We start from the raw sequence: 21,213 nt of genomic DNA on the forward strand, positions 1-21,213 counted from the left end.
GATTCAGGTTGGATCCCCAGCTGTGCCATGTGCTGTCCATGGAGGGAAAAATAGGAATACAGCCATAACTCGGTACCGCGTGAACCTGGGGGTCTGTTACCCCATCCACTGCTCTGGGGGGATGGGGTGGAGGGATTGGCCCTGCGGTTGCCAAATTTACGCCGATGTGCCCTAGAAGTGTCAATGGAGAAACGGGTGAAACATGACTGTGTGCCCAACTCCAAAGCTCGTACCGTGTGTTAAACATAACTCAGGCTGTGAGGCGCTCCATTTCCTGGGTGATGACGCTAAAATGCCCTTTAAAGCTACGAGAACATTACGTTTGCCATGCGCAAGTCGTGCCGTTCTGGAAAAGAAAACAAAGTGTCATATTTGGGGGTTTGTTAGTGTGGAGGACACTGTGGAGTTTGTCAGGGTGTGTGGGCAGACCTGTATGAGGAGGGTCCTGGGTCCCGAGGTAAGGTGTAGTGTGAACTGAACAGCAGGCATGCCGGTTAAGGAGCGTCTTAAGGAAAATCTAGTAATCATCATGGTTGTGTTAGCAGGCCCAGACCGCCGCTGCAGGCACGTCCACGCTGGAGCCCGACGAGTCCCATGACAGCGAGTGGCGCGCCAGTAAAGAAGCATGGAGAACTGGGATAGCTTAATGGTGTGCAAAGTGTGGCTTTAGGTATAGAGAGTTTTGTTGCTGCTACTGGTCATGGATGTCTTGTTACCGTCTTGCTGCTACTGGTCATAGATATTCTTGTTACTGTTACTGTCAGACCGTTTCTATCATGCGTATGCATGTATACGGATATCAGGATTTACTGATCGATGAGGCTCATTAGAGTTCTACCTGAACAGCTATAGGATCAAAATTCAATTTAGTATTTGGGTGTATGTGCGTGTGTGCACGCGTGTGTGTGTATAGGTTTGTGTGTGTATGTGGCTGGTGTCGTGTTCATTCAGGCTAAACCATCAGCCTGTATAGATAACGCTCATACACCTCATTAGATCTGTAACATAATACAGATTGCACACACAGAGACAGAGAGATAGACAGAGAGAGAGAGGGAAAGAGTAAACGCAGAATGCTCTGCTTGTCTTCCTGCCTGTTTTTATTAGCACGTACTTTGTCATTGTGTGGGTGTCTCTATAGATTTTGTGAGCATGTTATTGTGTGTGTGTGCCTCTATAGACTTTGTGAGTGTGTTATTGTGTGGGGGTGCCTCTATATAGTTTGTGTGTGGGTGTCTCTATAGAGTTTGAGTGTGTTATTGTGTGGGGGTGCCTCTATAGACTTTGTGAGTGTGTTATTGTGTGGGGGTGCCTCTATAGGCTTTGTGAGTGTGTTATTGTGTGGGGGTGCCTCTATAGGCTTTGTGAGCGTGTTATTGTGTGCGGGTGCCTCTATAGGCTTTGTGAGCGTGTTATTGTGTGCGGGTGCCTCTATAGGCTTTGTGAGCGTGTTATTGTGTGCGGGGTGCCTCTATAGGCTTTGTGAGCGTGTTATTGTGTGCGGGTGCCTCTATAGGCTTTGTGAGCGTGTTATTGTGTGCGGGTGTCCCTGTATTTGTCTTAAACTCTTCACTTACTCATAGACTTCCCCCTTCATTTGCTACCTGTATGTGTCTGTGTGATCATAAGGTTCCTTGTGTGGATGTGTGTGTGCATGAGTGCATGTGTGTGTGGATATGTGTGTGGGGTACTGCAGTAACAGGAAACACTGAAATTATTTTGTCTTCAATCACTCATTGCTTAATTCCAAACCTAGAAATGCCAGTAGCAGTAGAAAAACACACACACACACACACACACACACACACACACACACACACACACTGAGAGGGCAGGTCACATTATTAGAGCCAGACCTCCGTGTCATCAGTATATTCCTGAAATCGGGAAGTATTCACTGGTTTCATCCACAAATCCTATTTTTAAACTGTGTTGTCAGGCTTTCTTAACACTTGTCCTATCAGTTAAAAGAAAGGGGAAAAGGCAGGTGTGAAAGATATCACCTAAAGATCTCACAGGAGCAGTTCTTCTCCCGCGCTCTTAGGAGTTAGTGAGAGTGGAAAAGTCAGATTGGATTGCGTAAACTTCACCATCATGCCAATGAATGACACTGACTGAATATATCTTGTATCCGCATGACACATTCATAATTTACATAAATCTACATAATCTACATAAAAAAGAAAGAAAGAATAAACTATTTTGGCATGTTGACAGCAGGAGGAAGAAATATATTCCTTCTGCTTTGATTTCTGTATTTACGTTTCTCATTTCAGCATGTGTACGATTGAGTGTGACTAAATTGTGACACTGTGGAACAGTTTAAAATTGTGCTTAGTGTGACTGGTGTTGCTGGGGTTACTGGTGTTAATGGTGCTTATGCAGCTAACCATAACCCTGGTTTTTCATGGATTATTGACTTTGCCAGGTTGAATTCCTCCTATGCTTTGCCGAGCCCTTCAGACTGAGCTGAAATACTGATGCAAGAGTTTTGACACCCTAACTAAAGGTTACAGTAGAAGAACAAATCAATGCATACATATGTGGACACACGCACGCACGCATGCACACAAGCATCCCTGATCAGCAGAACGTGGTCCAGATTCTGACATCTAGTTGAGTGATGTGCTTATCTCACCACCTGCAAAATATCCATTTGTCATCCATCACTTTTATTCCATTCATCATCCTCCCATTTTTAAACTGTGACACCTAAATGAAGGAGTGGGGAGAGACACAGAGAGGAGAGACACGTCTAAGAGTGAGCAGGGAGAGGAGAGACACAGAGAGGAGAGACACAGAGAGGAGAGACGCGTCCATCAGTGAGCAGGGAGAGGAGAGACACAGAGAGGAGAGACGCGTCCATCAGTGAGCAGGGAGAGGAGAGACAGAGTGGAGAGACACGTCCATCAGTGAGCAGGGAGAGGAGAGACAGGTACGGACAGAAGGGCTGGGAGAGGAGAGACAGGTACGGACAGAAGGGCTGGGAGAAGAGAGACAGGTACGGACAGAAGGGCTGGGAGAGGAGAGACAGGTACGGACAGAAGGGCTGGGAGAGGAGAGACAGGTACGGACAGAAGGGCTGGGAGAAGAGAGACAGGTACGGACAGAAGGGCTGGGAGAGGAGAGACAGGTACGGACAGAAGGGCTGGGAGAGGAGAGACAGGTACGGACAGAAGGGCTGGGAGAGGAGAGACAGGTACGGACAGAAGGGCTGGGAGAGGAGAGACAGGTACGGACAGAAGGGCTGGGAGAGGAGAGACAGGTACGCACAGAAGGGCTGGGAGAGGAGAGACAGGTACGGACAGAAGGGCTGGGAGAGGAGAGACAGGTACGGACAGAAGGGCTGGGAGAGGAGAGACAGGTACGGACAGAAGGGCTGGGAGAGGAGAGACAGGTACGGACAGAAGGGCTGGGAGAGGAGAGACAGGTACGCACAGAAGGGCTGGGAGAGGAGAGACAGATACGGACAGAAGGGCTGGGAGAGGAGAGACAGGTACGGACAGAAGGGCTGGGAGAAGAGAGACAGGTACGGACAGAAGGGCTGGGAGAGGAGAGACAGGTACGGACAGAAGGGCTGGGAGAGGAGAGACAGGTACGGACAGAAGGGCTGGGAGAGGAGAGACAGGTACGGACAGAAGGGCTGGGAGAGGAGAGACAGGTACGGACAGAAGGGCTGGGAGAGGAGAGACAGGTACGCACAGAAGGGCTGGGAGAGGAGAGACAGGTACGGACAGAAGGGCTGGGAGAGGAGAGACAGGTACGGACAGAAGGGCTGGGAGAGGAGAGACAGGTACGGACAGAAGGGCTGGGAGAGGAGAGACAGGTACGGACAGAAGGGCTGGGAGAGGAGAGACAGGTACGGACAGAAGGGCTGGGATCTGAAAAGTTGTTTTTCATCTCTTCATATTTCATCTCACTCCGAAAAGTGTGTCAGGATGTTCTTTTGATTAGATACTGTTCAATCTCTCTTATGTGTTCAATCTCTGTAATATGCTACTCTGTGCTCAATTGTACTTTCTCTCTCTCTCTCCTTCTCACTCTCTCTCTCCCTCTCTCCCACACTCTCTCTCTCTCTCTCTCTCTCTCTCTCTCTCTCTCTCTCTCTCTCTCTGTCTAGTCTCGTGTGGTAGCCTGTATGACTGCTATACTGAGTCAGATGGACGATCAGCATTATTCTACCTACATCGAGACTTTCAGCGGGACTAGTGACTTAGTGGTGAGTACACACACACGGAGACACGCACACAGACACGTTCACTGTGATCTGCAGACAGACCCTACTACACACAACATACTTATGTTCATGTGACATCATTAAATATTTTTCATGCGCTATTTTATTGTGTCCCTTTAAAATATGCATTTGTATGTGGTTGTATAAGGTTGTGGTGTGGTGTTTGTATAAAGTTGTGGTATAGTGTTTGTAAAAGGTTATGTGTGGTGTTTGTATAAAGTTGTGGCATAGTGTTTGATTAAGGTTGTGGTGTGGTGTTTGTATAAGGTTTTGGTTTGGTGTTTGTGTAACGTTTTGATGTGGTGTTTGTATAAGGTTTTGATGTGGTGTTTGTATAAGGTTTTGATGTGGTGTTTGCGTAAGGTTTTGATGTGGTGTTTGTATAAGGTTGGTGGTGTAATTGTTGTTTGCATGTGCTCTTGTAGGACTTTTTAATGGAGACATTTCTGCTGTTTAAGGACCTTATTGGTAAACACGTTTACCCTTCTGACTGGGTCACCATGATTATGGTTCAGAACAGGTGAGCACGCACACACACACACACACACACACACACACACACACACACACACACACACACACACACACACACATGTGCAATGTCAGTAGGACCAGAAGTAAATGCTGTAGACAGGGGGAATACTGAATTGTGTGTGTGATGTTTTGTGTCACAGGAATACATAAACACACACACACACACACACACACACACACACACACACACACACACACACAATACACTGCTAATGAGATTAATTGTAAGCTTTAATTGTCTCATCCAATCAGAGTGTTCCTCAGAGCCATCAATACATATGCTGAAACCATGAACCACAAATTCCTCGACAACAACAACTTTGAATTCCAGGTGTGTTTCTACAATGTACTGTAAACACTATGGAATATGTACAAAAATATATGAAAAATAATTCTAATCTCACATTCATTAACCTTCCCACCTTTCTCTCTCTCTCTCTCTCTCTCTCTCTCTCTTTCTCCTCCCTCTGGCTGTAGTTGTGGAATAATTACTTCCATTTGGCTGTGGCATTTATTACCCAGGAGTCTTTGCAGCTGCAGCATTTTTCCCCCACAAAGAGAAACAAGATCCTAGCAAAGTGAGACACCCCTGAGCACACATGCTCTCTCTCTCTCTCTCTCTCTCTCTCTCTCTCTCTCTCTCTCTCTCTCTCTCTCTCTCTCTCTCTCTCCCTCTCTCTCTCTCTCTCTGGATCCATGTTTACTACAGTAGCTACATCACAGTTAGTGCAGTAGAGTAAGGGAAGTGGAAAACATGTCCCAGGTATTCACACATTAATGAGCTGTTTTCCTTCTCTTGTTCTCCCTTTTGTTTTTTAAGGTATGGAGACATGAGACGACTGATTGGTTTTGCCATCAGAGACATGTGGTACAAGCTGGGTATGTTTGTGTGTGTGTGTGTGTGTGTGTGTGTGTGTGTGTGTATAGGGTCATATATACGTAGGCTTATGCAAGAAGTCAGGCCATGTCAACTGACTTTCTCATACTTTTCTTTTGAAAGTGTATTCTGTGTGTGTGTGTGTGTGTGTGTGTGTGTGTGTGTGTGTGTGTGTGTGTTTTAGGGGTGAATAAGATCTGCTTTATCCCTGGCATGGTTGGGCCAATACTGGAAATGACTCTAATTCCTGAGGAAGAACTTCGCAGAGCCACAATACCCATATTCTTTGACATGATGCAGTGTGAACACAATCACACTGGGCACTTTAAGAAAGTATGGACACACATACACACACACACAGAATCCTGATGGATAACTATCATACAATGCAAATAGAAATTGTTATGATCAGAGACGTGACATTTCTATTGCACCTTTCTCTGTCTTTTCTGTCTTTCTGACTCTTGCTGTCTGTTTGTCTTTCTGACTCTCTCTGTCTCTGTATTTCTGACTCTCCCTCTGTTTGTCTTTCTGACTCTCTCTGTCTCTGTATTTCTGACTCTCCCTCTGTCTGTCTTTCTGACTCTCTCTGACTCTCTCTGACTCTTTTCTCTCTCTCAGTTTGAGAATGAGATCATTCTGAAGTTGGATCATGAAGTGGAAGGAGGGGGAGGAGATGTTAGATACATGGAACTCCTGCAGACCATGTAAAATCCCCCACACACACACGCACACACGCACACACGCACACACACACACACACACACACACACACACACACACACACACGCCAGGTCACTCTGACATGCCATGTTCCATTACCTGGCTCTCTCAACCCCCCACACACAAATCAGTCAGCGTGAGAGTGAGAGTGAGAGTCAGGGTGAGAGTCATGGTCAGAGTTAGAGTCAGCGTCAGGTCTAACAGCTGAAGCATGACTTTGCCCCTAAACCACTTCAACCTCAAATACATGTGTTAAATTAAACATGAAAAGGGCTTGTGTGTGTGTGTGTGTGTGTGTGTGTGTGTGTGTGTGTGTGTGTGTGTGTGTGTTTATACGTCATATTCAAACTCTGTGCACATGTATGTATATATTTGCAATATATGTGTTTCTCTCTGTAGTCTACTAGATTGTGCTCAGGAGCACACCCACCTTTTGCCAGAGGTGCGGAACTTCGTTTCCTTGGTGACCGGCCTCCTAGAGCGTCTCCTTGACTACCGCACGGTGATGAGCGATGACAGCAGGAACAACCGCATGAGTTGCACAGTGAATCTTTTGGTAAGCCCTGCCCACCGGATCAGGCCCCCACACGCATAGACCTTCAGTTGTCACTCGAGCTGTCAGAAGGGTGTTGCGCTGAGCTGTCAGTCTCTGGGCTGCTGGCTGGGCTGTTCACATTCCCCGCGGGGGGAACTGCTCCGCTGCTGCCCTTCCAGAGTGAGTACACCCCGACTCTTTACCTTCTCCTACCATCTCTTCTCCTGAAGTCTGAAGAATAAAGGTGTAAACAGTTTTCCTCATTCACACAATTCTCATATTAAATGGACTCTGTCGTTTTCTGGACCTTTACAGCCAGATTGCCATTTGTCCTGACTTGCCACTGGCTAAAGTCCTCGTTTTTCTGATAATCAGCTTTTAAAATATTAAAATATCGCGTGCAGTAAGTGGAAGATCTGTAATCAAGTCATTTTCAGACAGTTGGCTGTTGTTTATAAGTATGAATTACATTTGTAGTATCAGATTCATTTTCGTAGCCTTCAATTAAGAATAGGCGCATTATTTATATAGAAAAGTGATAGCACCTGCTCTTAATGCAATGTCTTTCTCTCTCGCTCTTTCACATGCACGCACACACACACACACACACACACACACACACACACACACACCTTTTCTCTCATACTTTCACATGCAGGTTTTTTTCAAGTCCATCTGCAGTTTTTAAACTAACATAATCAGGGAATCCTTCAAACTGCTGAAAATGCCACATACTTATTTAGAGCGAGGTCATTCTGCTGAGATCCAACCTGCAAACCATGTCCATGTCTGGATATTTGACTGTTATAGAGGTATGAATGTCAGCTTTGCTGGGTGGTGTGTCTCAGCTGGCTATGTTCTCACTGAAAGGCCAGAGTGGGGCGGGTGTTTATTTTAGCAGGGGAGCTGATTAAGAACAAGCTCTCACCTGTGGGATGGGCTGGCACACCGCTGTATCTGCAGAAAGGACAGCATCAGCTCCCTGACGATGATGGGGGATTAAGCGTTTTGCTTAAAGGCACACTGGCAGCGTTCAGGAAGTGGAGACCTCAGACACGACATAAATCACAGCACTTCAACCCTGCCAACCATGGGGGCGGGGGGGGGGGGGGATTAATTCAGATTTGATGTGGGTGTAATAATTTCTCTAAAATAATTTCACTTCACTTTATATTTTGACAAGTTAGGATATTTCCACACTTTATTTTTCATGTTTTTAGAGATCTTGCTAGTCGGTTTCAGTAGATGTCAGGTGGGTATATTAGTGGGCGTATTAGAGGCCTAGCCGCACTGATACTGTTTGATATTCATAGATTGTGAACAGCCAAAATCTCTGAATATCAAACATTATTTTTCATTATGCAAAACCCTACAGGAACACATATATATTTACTAGTCTCTCTCTCTCTCTCTCTCTCTCTATTAGAACAAGGCGATATATGAGACAGTCTCTGCAGATGGGTGCCCCTCCCAAACGCCCACATACACTCATAAATGCATAAACTAAATTTTTGTTGTCATTTTTCCCCCCAGAATTTCTACAAGGACATCAATCGTGAGGGAATGTATATAAGGTAATTTAGCTCTGTTTAAACGTGTGTGCGTGTGTGTACGTGCGTGCGTGCCTGAGTGATTGTGCTGTAAACTATGTAGTATATAGTCACTGTTTCGTTACCTGGTTTAATATGTGTACGTAATTTGACATAGCATCCTGTATCTAGACCTTGTTAACTTCATGTTAAAATCCAGAAGAATCACCTGTTCTCTTCCCATAGCAACATACCAGACACACAGAGAGAATTCTGATTTGAAAGTGCCACGGGCAAAGAATGTGCAGACAAAAAGAAAGGGTGGCAAATATGAGTCTTTAATGAAAATAACAAAAACAACAACAGACATAAAAGTGCACTAACTACAACAAAAGAAGTCATCATAACATCAGTGACCTACAAACAACCATGCAGACCAAACAGGCTTAAATAAGGAAGAACATAATGACATAACAACTCCCCGCTGGTGTCACTACTGATGGACGACACACACCACCAGAGGGAGGAATGGACTGACATAAACAACAAGGGACAGATAACTTATGAAAAACGTAAACACATCCACAAGTCCATGTGCTCGACCACCGACAAATGCCAGTAGTGGTTGGCAGGTGGATGGAACTGCGACAGAAAGCAGGAAACTGGAATTGTTAATTGGTGGTTCAATTTCAAGTGAGGTAAAAGGCATGAAAAATAAAACTATCAATCCTTACGCAAGATACAGCGCCTTAGAAATGTATTCAAGCCACTTAAAAATAATCAAATTCACCTCTGTTACAAATGATCAGATCATCAGTTTCACCTGAATTACAAATGACATTTTCAGGTTTTTGGTTTTTTTTTGAAAAACTGAACATTGCTGCTTGCATAAGTATTCAACCCCTTCAGAATTATGCTTGATAGAGCCACGTTTTGCTGCCCCAACAGTCTGTTGGGGTGCATTTCTAGCAGAACTACCCATTTGGGGGTGACTTTCACTCTGTCCTCCTGGCAGACGTGCTCCTAGTTGGACAGGTAGGTTGGATGACGCCTGACAGTTTTAAACAGTGCCATAGATTCTTGTGTAGATTGAGATTTTGACTTAACAGAACATTCCTCACTCCCGTGTCGCGATGCCTTGCGCTTGGGCTCACCGTCTTTCCACCCTTGCTTCAGTTTTTTACAGGACTGAAGCAGGTTGCCTGAAGTAGTATCACCATGTGTGTGTTTGGATCATCCGTCCGTCTGTCTGTCAGTTTGAAAAAGGTGCCCCTTGATCAGGAATGGGCAGTGATAGACTTCTGCCACACCTAGCATTTTGAAATTTGCCAAAACCCCTCAATTCGTTTGCCTCCTATGACCCAAAAATCTACGTCTCAACCGACCACAGAATCCGCCACATTTTACCTCGGGCACTCTAAAGCTTTCTGGCAAACTCCATGCTGTGGTTTTTCATCAGTAATGACTATTGTCTTGCTACCGTCCCATACAAGCCAGCTGGACACAGGGCTCTCGGTACTGGCTCCAGAACTCCCACACAGCGAGTGTCTGTGGCTTCAGTCACATGTCCCTTCTCTGGTCCTAACACGGAGTTCTGAAGGACGGACCCGTCCAGGCAGTGCCCGGGCTTATATTTCCTCAGGGTTGATCCAGCAATGCTGGCTGCGTCAAACCAGCAATGCGACACTATTTTGTAGCTGCTTCCCATGTTATGCCACGTCTATACAGTTTTCTCTGACTTCCTCAGAATATCAAAGTGCAATCTGTAACTCAGACGAACAGGAAGACTTTTTTCATGGCACTGTATAGGGGCTGGATATGAAAGGAGAGAGAGACAGGAAGTAAGATGCAGATGAAACAGAAAAGAGCTCTGTAAAGGAGCACGTATGGGAATTATATGGATGAAGTGCTAGTGGAGGACAGATAATGAAGAGAGTGGAGAAGCAGTCGGTGAGGAAGAGTGTGTGTGTGTGTGTGGGGGGGTGAGCAACAGAGAGACGTTCTACGAGCAGCACAGATAGCACACAGAGCGTGCATTATACGGGAGGCATGGGTGATCATGAAAGAATCCAGCAGGGATGACGTCAAAAGAAAAAAGAGCGAGTGAGAAAGAGAGAGACAGACAGAGAGAGAGCCCTTTTCTTGAATCTACAAAAAGCATCTACCTTAAAGATATGAAAAATCACATCTGTGCAATTACCACCCTAGCAGCAGCAGCCCAGCACAGCTCGTTAAAGGGCGTGTCTGGTTCTGGCCTTCCTCCCTCCCTCATGCGTATCCTGTCCAAGACGCCAAAAGCCTCAGCGTCACGTGCAGGGTGCTGCTGTCTCCGTGACATCTCGTGCATTTTCTACCCCAAGCACCATTACACCATCCAGCTGAAGCCGGGCGGTCCCCCCAGGGAACGGGACTCGCGCCAGCAAGCCTCGTGCCTGGCCCAGCCTCAGAAGAGAGGCAGGATTCCCAAGGGTACTCGAGTATCCATCTTCTCCCACGTAGTTCAGCCTGTCCTGGGACGGCAGAATGCAGCCTCAGACAAGACAGAGACAGATGGAACACTGATATGGAAGAACAAAGCCCATCTTGGTGAAACCCCCATCCAAACAAAACCAACCCAAAATTGATATTTCAACTGAGAAACAAAGGAAGAGAGAGAGAGAGAGAGAGAGAGAGAGAGAGAGAGAGAGAGTATAAATGAGGGATAGAGAGGAGAAAGATTTATTGTTTGACATACTACTGCCTTAGAGGCACATTAAACTTGAATTGCGTCTGACTCCATGACTGAAGAGTGGGAAGCTGAATAAGGCATAGCAAAATTATTACACTTTAAAAAAAAAAAATTTCCCCACACTCAGTGCAGGCTGAATATTTAAAGGCAATATCTGCAGGGTAGTTCCCTCACCCATCCCCCCCATGTAAAGATTTAGTAGAACACGAGCTACAGCGCCAGAAAAGATTTGAACCTTAATTCAACTCCGACAGAACGCTGCCAGTTTGATGGAGTAGGTGAAACGGATACCAAAGAATCATCCACCAGCACTAATGTGACACTTCAGCCTTCAGAGTAGCAATGTAGTTAGCTTTAGCCTTCTGTTACCAGACGGTTAACGTTAGCATTCTGTTACCAGACGGTTAGCATTCTGTTAGCACTGGAGCTCCTGGAGTTGCATTCCTGCCCTGTCTGTTCCACACACACACACAAAAGGGTTTAATTTTGAAAGAAAAGAAAAGACCGCACAATTCATGAACTTCTTGACTAGAGTCTGAGGTTAAACCTGGGAGTACCTGCTTGGGAGAAATGGTTTATACAGGGAAGGGCAGGCTCTGGTATTTCAGGTCCGATACCGCCATCTTACGGACAATGTTGGAACATACAGTTTCGATGTGATATGAGACCAGAGTGGTGTGTTTGCCCGTCATAGGTACCTCTATAAACTGAGGGATCTTCATCTGGATGGAGAGAACTACACAGAGGCAGCATACACACTTCTGCTGCATTCCAAGCTGCTTAAGGTACTTGAGCACTTTCAAGCCATACATCACTCACTCACACACACACACACAACACAGACACACAGCAAACTGTTAAAGCAGTCCTAATCGCATGTTTTCCCAAACACCATACACACACCACAATTTCAGACAGATACTGTTTGACCTCTGACACAAGGTCGTGATAGTGACAAGAGGGATATTTTGGAGCACAGAGATTTCTGCGTGGTGAAAGAGGCGTCGTTATTGGCTGATTTACCATCGTCCCTGACTATGTCCAATGGCACTTTGCGGGAAGATAAAGCTCTCAAGCTGGATTTATGACTTCAGTTCACCTCCCACAGACTAACAGCCCAGATTCATGCCGTTGTTTTCAATATCTCTCTCTCTCTGTCTCGCCCCTCTCCCTCTCGCACTTTCAGGTCATATTTGATCAATACCGAGAGTGTGGAGTTCATTCATTTACATTAGATTCCATTCTGAACTGTGTGCTTGGTCTTGTAATCCTCTGGTGAACACAGTTTGGTCTCTCCTGGTCCTCAACAAATATCCAACTTGTGTCTCTTATTGCTCTGTTCTTTTATGTCAAATATAATCAAACGGATTAAATATGGTCACACAGCTTTGTGAGAGATTAACTATAGTCAGATGGCTCAGATGTAACTGCAACGGGCCTCTTGTGCTCCCTTATTACCTGTTCTGGCATAGATTATGATGTCAGAGATGGTAGGCGTCCTAAATTGAACGCAGTGAAGTGTTTCCGATGTCACACACAGTAACCCCAGTCTCCTGTTACTAGATTATAACTCATCCTGCTTCATTTCACGCCATGCCATTCATTTGGCCATTAATGTGGCCATTCATTTGGCCATTCATGTGGCCATTCATTTGGCCATTCATTTGGCCATTCATTTGATTTTTCTTTCTTTATCTTTGATTTACTTTCCTCTTTTTTATTCCAGCAAGTTCTCTCCCATTTGACCTCATTATCCAACTCTGCTTCCCCCCAACACACACACACACACACACACACACACACACACATACACACACACACACACACACACACACGCGCACACACACACACCTGCTGTGTTGCAGTGGTCCGATGACCAGTGCACCCCCCAGGTGGACTTCCAGAGCCCCCAGTCTCAGCGGCAGCTCAAAGAGAACCTCTACAACACCATCGTCAGCTACTTCGACAAGGGCAAGGTCTGTCCCCCACACACAACCCCCTAATCTCACCTCCACTTTCTTCTGTGTCTATTAATATAGTGGCAGGTGCTACTGACGTATGACCCCATTGTAGTAGAGGAGGGTTTTAGTTGTAGCATGGACGAGATAAGGTTTAGACTGTAGTAAACAGGAGGGGTTTAGGTGTAGCATGGACGAGATCAGGTTTAGACTGTAGTAAACAGGAGGGGTTTAGGTGTAGCATTGACTAGATCAGGTTTAGACTGTAGTAAACAGGAGGGTTTTAGGTGTAGCATGGACGAGATAAGGTTTAGACCGTAAACAGAGAGGGGTTTAGGTGTAGCATTGACTAGATGAGGTTTAGACTGTAGTAAACAGGAGGGGTTTAGGTGTAGCATTGACTAGATGAGGTTTAGACTGTAGTTAACAGAGGAGGAGTTTAGGTGTAGCATTGACTAGATCAGGTTTAGACTGTGGTTAACAGAGGAGGGGTTTAGGTGTAGCATGGATGAGATAAGGTTTAGACCATAAACAGAGGAGGAGTTTAGGTGTAGCATTGACTAGATGAGGTTTAGACTATAGTTAACAGGAGGGCTTTAGGTGTCAGATTTAGATTTTGTGTAGGTGTCTCCTACACAATGTGGAATCGTGAATTGAACTGAGCTAAATTCATATCCTTCTTTATAAAGTTTTGCACATTTAGAATGACATTATCACACATTATATTTTGCCCTACGCATGTGCATGTGTGTGTGTGTGTGTGCATGCATGTGTGTGCATGCGTGTGTGCATGCGTGTGTGTGTGTGCGCATGCATGTGCGTGTGCATGTGTTTGCATATTAGATGTGGGAGGAAGCCATTTCTCTGTGCAAAGAGCTTGCTGACCAGTATGAGATGGAAGTTTTTGATTATGAGTTACTTGGGCAGAGCCTGGTAAGCACACACACACACACACACACACACACACACACACACACACACATGCATGCACACACAGAGACACACACAGACACACACACACAGACACACACATAGTGCTCTGCTCTTTCTCAGATCATTTCTTGTGGGATTTATGACCAGAGCAGACGCTTTCCAGCTCCGGGTCCCACTAAATCTTTAAAGCTTTGTCTAATTGCTCCATACTGTGGAGAAGAAAATGACTCTAATCATGTGAAGATCTCCTAAGAATTACACTATCTTTCATGTCGATGTTATAATTTGGCCTGCTTTTTTGAATGGGAAGTCATTTCAAATGTTTTGACTGTGTCTAATAACTAATTACCATAATCGTAGCGTTTCGAATATTCCTGATCATGCTGATTTTCGGCTGCTTCAAAAGGCTGCTTTGCACTGCTTGTGGGGAGATTAATTTTCTCCAAACTAATAGGGTTAGTATTTTTTATGAATTTTAGATGAATCCACAAAGCGTATACGTCTAATTAAAGACTCAAGCATGGTGCTGTTGTAGTCCACCTTTCCTGGTCTCTTCCCTTTGACACACTCTGTTGTTCTCCCACTGCTCTTTATCATGACACATTCTTTGAATGTTTCTTCCCCAAATATATATTTTGTACGTTTGTTTATTGCTATTTCTGTGTCATTTCCTATGCAGAAACAGCAGGCAAAGTTCTACGAGAACATCATGAAGATACTTCGGCCTAAACCAGACTACTTTGCCGTGGGATATTACGGCTGTGGATTCCCCCAGTTCCTACGGGTGTGTGTGTGTGTGTGTGTGTGTGCACGCATTACTTGGACGTTACCTTGTATTTAATTCCCCACTGTACCATGCGCTGTTTTGTTACGGATACGTTGCACCAGCTTGGCGCTGGGCTTGTGACACGTGTGGTCCCGTGTTCCCACTACAGAACAAAGTGTTTATCCACCGTGGCAAGGAATATGAGCGCAGAGAGGACTTCCAGAGCCACCTGATGAGCCAGTTCCCCAGTGCCACCCGGCTCAACATCACCACCATGCCCGGGGATGACGTCAAAAATTCCCCCTTGCAGTGTATCCTTCCAATACAGCACTAATACCCGTGGTGTCTAACAGAGAGTAACACAACACAGGCAGCCTGTGTTCAGAAGCACACACGTTATAATGGTGCACTGGTCGTAAACGCGTGAATCGATGGGTCTTTCTTAGCATGTTGTATGCAGACATCCAGTGCTTCACGGTCCAGCCCGTCCTGGAGATCCCGCCCCGTCTGAAGAACAAGCCAGTCCCTGATCAGATCATCAAGTCAGTATTCTGTCCGTGTTCCAGTACCCATCCTGCAGCGTGTTTCCCAGTCGTGGCAGGTGTCTGATTGTTGCCCAGAGTTGCCAGCCAGATACCAGCAGTCGGTTGCCTGTAACGTTCTTGCACCTGTGCCGTTTTCAGCTTCTACAAGTCAAACTATGTTCAGCGTTTCCAGTACTCCAGACCTGTGAGGAAAGGGAAAGTGGACCCTGACAATGAGTTTGCTGTGAGCTGTGCTCTTTTGCTCACTCACACACCCACACACACACACACACACACACACACGTAAGTAGTGCTCCATGTCTCTCTCTCTCTCTCTCTCTCTCTCTCTCTCTCTCTGCAGTCTATGTGGATTGAGCGCACCACATTCTACACTGCATACAAACTGCCAGGGATCCTGCGCTGGTTCGAGGCCATGAGTATCAGTCACGTGAGTATCAGTCACGCGAGCATGGGTCACGCGAGCATGGGTCACGCGAGCATGAGTCATGTGAGCATCAGTGTGGCTGCATGACAGCACCCCGCACTCTGCATTCAGAACACCTCCAGGCCTCGTTTGTACTTAAGACAACACTTGACAAATGAACGCCCCAGTAAAAGCCTTAAGAGCGCAGTTAAACTAACGACCAAGTGCTCAGGAATCCTCAGTCTTACACCACAGGTGCCTGCATTAAATCGGGAGTAAATGACTTCCTTCTCCGTCCTGTCAGACGACAGTGAGCCCTCTGGAGAATGCCATCGAGACGATGGGAAACACCAACGAGAAGATCCTGACCATGATTAACCAGTACCAGTGTGACGAGACACTTCCCATCAATCCCCTCTCCATGCTGCTCAACGGCATAGTGGATCCGGCTGTGATGGGTGGCTTTGCCAAGTATGAGAAGGTGTGTAGCGGTGTGTGAGTGTGTGTGTGGGTTTGTGTGTGTATTTGTAAGTTTGCATGTCAATGTATGTATACTTGTTTATTGCGTGCTTTTTTAAATTTTATATTTGTGCCAAAATTTTTGGCCGTGTGTGTGTGTATGTTTGAGTGTGTGTGTGCATGTGTGCATACATGTGTGTGTGCGTGTGTTTGAGTGTGTGTGTGTGTGTGCATGTGTGTGTACGGGCGTGTGTGTACGTGTGTGAACGTGTGTTTGTGAGTGTTTGAGTGTTGAGTGTGTGCGTGCGTGTGTGTACCTGTGTGTGTTTGCAGGGTTGTGGGTGTAAGTCTTTGTTCCCTGCATGTGTTTTATATTTGAGCTGTTTTGGTTTATTGCTCTGCTTCACTCTGGTTCCCCACTTCCTCTTTTTGTTTGTTTGCAGGCGTTCTTTACAGACGAATACACACAGGAGCATCCAGACGACAAAGAAAGGCTGCTCCGCCTCAAAGATCTCATCGCCTGGCAGGTACACACACGCGCACAACACACATATACAAAACGCACACATATGCTCGGCCAAAGCCATGCAGTGCTCTACAGAGACTGTTCTGTGAAGTGTGTTGAACTCTGACCCCCTGAAGATCCCCTTACTGGGTCGAGGCATCTCTCTGCATGGGAAGAGAGTGACTGATGATCTGAGACCATTTCACGAGCGCATGGAGGAATGTTTCAAACAGCTCAAGAAGAAAGTGGAGAAGGAGTACGGAGTGAGAGAACTGGTGAGACAGACTGATTGTCTCGCTGTCAGAGAATAAGGGAGCTGAACTGAAGGCACTTCCGTTTCATTATTCTGTTCCTTTTTTCCCGCCTTTCACTGGTAGCCGGACATGGACGATAGAAGGTCAACTCGTCCACGCTCTGTCCTTCGCTCGGTTCGGCAGTCTGTCTGCTCAATGGCTGGGTCGGAGTGTGGAACCCCCACCAAGCAACACCCAGACAGGTGACCACGCCCCCACGAGCCATGCCGAGCCACGCCCACCCAAAGAGCAGCTGTATCTATTCCTTTTACAACATTCCATCGGTTTTCTCCTCTAGTCCAAAAGCAAACCACTTTGTGTGATGGGTCTGTCAAAACAAGAGTCCTTGCATGAAACACGGGGTGATAAAGTTCACTTAAGCACTGCTATTAGAAGCTTCATTGCACATATTCAATGTGCTTTTATCATTCACCAAAGTATTTTTTTATTATACCATTAAATTAGGTATGATATGACCCTTTCTGTGATATATTGTGCAGGTGTTTGTAAAACGAAATCTCCTGTGAATAGTTTTTCGTGATCTGATGATCAGTGGTTTAGGTGAGATATGAAAAACTCCTATATCTGGGATCCAGCCCTTCCTTAAAGGGGTGAGTTTATCTAAGATTGAACCTGCAGGACTGGAAAACAAGGTAAATATATAAAAGAGTGAATCCCTGGATGGATGCATGCTAAAGCGCTAAGCTAAGTCGGCTAAATCGTTAGCACAGAAGTTGTTTGTTTGTTTTTTTTCTTTCTGTCATTTAATCTCCTGCCACATGGTAATTGGATTTACGTGGACCGTGGCAGACCAGGAACCCAGCAGAACGTCTCTGAGGCCAGACTGGTCGCAGGTGGATCAGCCAATTCATTAGCATCAAACACAGCTGGCTGCAAACAGCCCTGCCATCTCAGCGCACAGTCCCAACACAGGAAATGCTAGGATTATCTTTTTGGGTTTGCATCTGTGCACGGCTCTGTTGTCTGGACTTTTTATAATCCTGTCCGAATATTTATAGGAAGACTTACTCACAAACGTGCACACACCTGCACGACGGCAACAAATGAGTAAAAAAACCAAAAACCGGGCAAAATGTAATTAAAACATGTCTCCCTTCCCTCTCGCTCCGTCTCCCTCTCGCTCGATCTCTCTTCTCCTGTCGTCTCTTAGTGTCTCTCTGGACTCGGTGCCTCTCAGCCTGCCCCGCTCAAGTGGGAGTGTCAGTGTGACTGACGAGAATGGAGTGGAGGTGGAGGTGAGCATTACGATAAGACAGATCTGTTACACAGGCACTGACGCATTACGATCAGACAGCGATCTGTTACACAGACACTGACGCATTACGATCAGACAGCGATCTGTTACACAGGCACTGACGCATTACGATCAGACAGCGATCTGTTACACAGACACTGACGCATTACGATCAGACAGCGATCTGTTACACAGACACTGACGCATTACGATCAGACAGTTCTATGACAGATAAAGGAGCATTATGATCAGACAGTGTTCTATTACACAGGACACAGCCACTCATTTGGAGAACTGTTACATTTCGGAGGTGAACTACACCCATCTGAAGTGCTGACTGTTAAAGCAGCTCTGCGGCCCAGACCCCAGCCCAGCGCTGTCCTTTCTCCATCCGCCCCATCTCTGCCCCCTTAACCGTGCAGACACACAGCTGGTGGTCCTCCTCTGGAACCACACCCCCCTTCTTTTCTGTCCCATCCTCCATCACCCTCTCATCCCGTGTCTTTCTTCACAGGTCAAACTGCGCAAGTCCAAATGGAGGAAGAAGTCTGGCAGAGGAAGCATGATTTTCATCAGCGAAGAAAAAGAGAGGATGAGCACCTTGGACAGCAAACGGGTGAGTCCGGGCCGACCAGCATGTCAAAAGGCTCGGCGTGGTTAAAAGAAAGGAACTTCAGCACTGCCGCTGCACGGAGGAACCTAAAGGAAGAGGCTAAATGCGCGTGTGTGGTTCTCTGTCCACTCCTAGCTTTCAAAGAAGCAAGAGTTCCGCAGCGACACAAACCTATCAGAGCCCAGTATGGAGGGCAGCTTGGCCAGCATTAACTCCAGATCACTGCCTGCTATAACTGGTACACACACGCGCACACACTTACAAACATGCACGCACATGCACACAGAGCATATTAGACTTAGCTCTCAATTCCTCACAAGTAATGGAAGAACACACATCCAGATGTTAAACTTTGTGTCATGAGAGTTTTTAATAGAAGCAGAATCTTAACGGTTCCCAGATTATGGGAGAATGTGACTCCACTTCCTCATGCCTGCACTGTCCATCGCAGGTCTGTCTCTGTCCGTAGCCAATGGGAGTGAGGAGGTGGAGAATGTGCGGTCCAAGCGAGATAGTAAGAGTGTGTCTGTATGTTTGCCATCTGACCGCACCAGTGACCGCCGCTCAAAAGGGGTCATCAGCCTGATCTTTAAATCCCGGGTAATTTTACACACACACACACACACACCCACACACACACACACACACACACACACACACACACACACACACACACACACACACACAAACTGATTTCATCTTCTTGACAGATCCTGTATCTCTTACACTTCTTATTCCTGATACTCCAAACAATGTCTGTTATCTTATGTGTGTATAATTCACAGCTGGGCTCCAAGGGTGAAGAGGGGAAACCATCAGACTCTTCTGAAGATGCCACACATTTCTAACTTCTGTTCCAAAAAGACAAGTTAGGCCTGCTCGTGTACCTTCACTGTAGCAGCGTTAAGAGAGTTCCAAACAACCGATACCATAAAGGAAGTAGCAGGACCACGTCAGTGTCCTGGTTGACACTTTATTATGGGTGTATGACGATGTAATGCTTGATGCATAATCGTTATGAAATGATGAGATAATTATTTAATGATAGTCTGTAACACAGTTAAGCGCAGAATCATGATAGCAGTTATTAGCTGCTCAAACCGTGATTCTAATAAAAAATATTGCACAGCAATGTATTCGTCATTAAAATCAGAATTTAGGTGCTCTTGTATGTTTGAAATGGGGGTAATAGTGTGGGCTAAAACCCGATTCCATGAAGAGAGTTAGAGTTAGCCTTCACTTTTACATCTATCTAGTATTGTATTGGATATTAATTTTAAAACAAAAACAAATTGCTGTACCAGTTCCCAGGAACTTTTATCATTGTGAATGCTACACAAACAATTGTGAATGTAAAGATCAGAAGGATTTTAAACTTAACTCCCAACCCTTGGCCATTTTAAAATATCCACATGTGAATTTTATTGTTGATAAATTATCTTTTGATATGCTCTTGGAGCTCTTTGAGGACAAATAATCACATCTGTATAAAAATGCTGATGTTGTTACTGAGGGAATGTTGATGAATGCTGATAAATGATTTGAAATCATGGCTGTATGATGACCGCGCAGGGTCCATCCTCTTACGCCCGGTGCGGATCTCTGACCCTGCAGAGCTTTGGGCTATTTCCCGTTTTGCAGCAGGGGGCCAGGCCTTGACAGCAGGCTCACTGTTTTTAACTTTGACTGTAATCCCATCCCAAATAAATAAAGTGTTAATTTCAGGAATTTGTCATTTCCATATATCTATTGTCATTGTCAAGACAGTGATTGCTGGTTCATAACTGACAGTTTTCAAGCTTTTCACCGGTTATTTACAAATTTTCTGTTTGGCATCAGTTAATCACAAAGTGAATAGTTTTAGACATTTGGAATAAGATTATTAGTCAGATATTTATGTAAATGTATAAAGGCAATTAAGTCATAAGTGTAGACAATTTCCTGACAAAATGTGCTACAGAATCTGAAATTGTCTTTGCTTTTTTCATTCTTTTCTTTAGTATAGTTCTGAGAAGTTGTAACTGACGACCGACTCATCAAAGAACATGCAGATTGTCTGCTAAATTTCTTTCGATGTAAATAAATTAACCTCAGTCGCTTAACTTGAACAACTTAAGAAAAATAGTTATCATTTTACTGACATTTAATCTCACCATGAGGTCAAATGGTTAGGTTCCATGTGGAATAGAGGGAAAATGCCCTTCCCAAAAAATAAAATTAAAACATTTGTAGATATTTTAATTTGTAGAATTCCTGTGGGAGCATAAAACAGTGTGTGTATTATTTATTTTGTTTTATTTTATTTTATTGATTTGGTTAA

At 45.3% G+C, this 21,213-nt stretch overlaps 1 protein-coding gene across 1 annotated transcript in view; it reads left to right on the forward strand.

Moving 5' to 3' along the window:
* Positions 1-20,617, forward strand: part of LOC113577131 (dedicator of cytokinesis protein 2) — a 79,976-nt gene extending 59,359 nt beyond the window's left edge. The window contains exons 27-52 of the mRNA XM_035520351.1: positions 4,121-4,219; positions 4,663-4,757; positions 5,024-5,102; positions 5,249-5,349; positions 5,592-5,650; positions 5,833-5,981; positions 6,270-6,355; positions 6,771-6,927; positions 8,440-8,480; positions 11,858-11,948; positions 13,029-13,139; positions 13,965-14,054; positions 14,734-14,838; positions 14,990-15,131; positions 15,281-15,362; positions 15,504-15,588; positions 15,706-15,792; positions 16,073-16,249; positions 16,671-16,754; positions 16,870-17,007; positions 17,110-17,228; positions 18,197-18,281; positions 18,795-18,896; positions 19,029-19,131; positions 19,345-19,493; positions 19,679-20,617. Of these exons, the coding sequence (XP_035376244.1) occupies positions 4,121-4,219; positions 4,663-4,757; positions 5,024-5,102; positions 5,249-5,349; positions 5,592-5,650; positions 5,833-5,981; positions 6,270-6,355; positions 6,771-6,927; positions 8,440-8,480; positions 11,858-11,948; positions 13,029-13,139; positions 13,965-14,054; positions 14,734-14,838; positions 14,990-15,131; positions 15,281-15,362; positions 15,504-15,588; positions 15,706-15,792; positions 16,073-16,249; positions 16,671-16,754; positions 16,870-17,007; positions 17,110-17,228; positions 18,197-18,281; positions 18,795-18,896; positions 19,029-19,131; positions 19,345-19,493; positions 19,679-19,741 (2,679 nt within the window). The 3' untranslated portion in view covers positions 19,742-20,617. The remainder of the gene's footprint in view (positions 1-4,120; positions 4,220-4,662; positions 4,758-5,023; positions 5,103-5,248; positions 5,350-5,591; positions 5,651-5,832; positions 5,982-6,269; positions 6,356-6,770; positions 6,928-8,439; positions 8,481-11,857; positions 11,949-13,028; positions 13,140-13,964; positions 14,055-14,733; positions 14,839-14,989; positions 15,132-15,280; positions 15,363-15,503; positions 15,589-15,705; positions 15,793-16,072; positions 16,250-16,670; positions 16,755-16,869; positions 17,008-17,109; positions 17,229-18,196; positions 18,282-18,794; positions 18,897-19,028; positions 19,132-19,344; positions 19,494-19,678) is intronic.
* Positions 20,618-21,213: the final 596 nt, after the last annotated feature.

Source organism: Electrophorus electricus, chromosome 2, assembly GCF_013358815.1.
Source record: "Electrophorus electricus isolate fEleEle1 chromosome 2, fEleEle1.pri, whole genome shotgun sequence".
NCBI lineage: Eukaryota > Metazoa > Chordata > Actinopteri > Gymnotiformes > Gymnotidae > Electrophorus > Electrophorus electricus.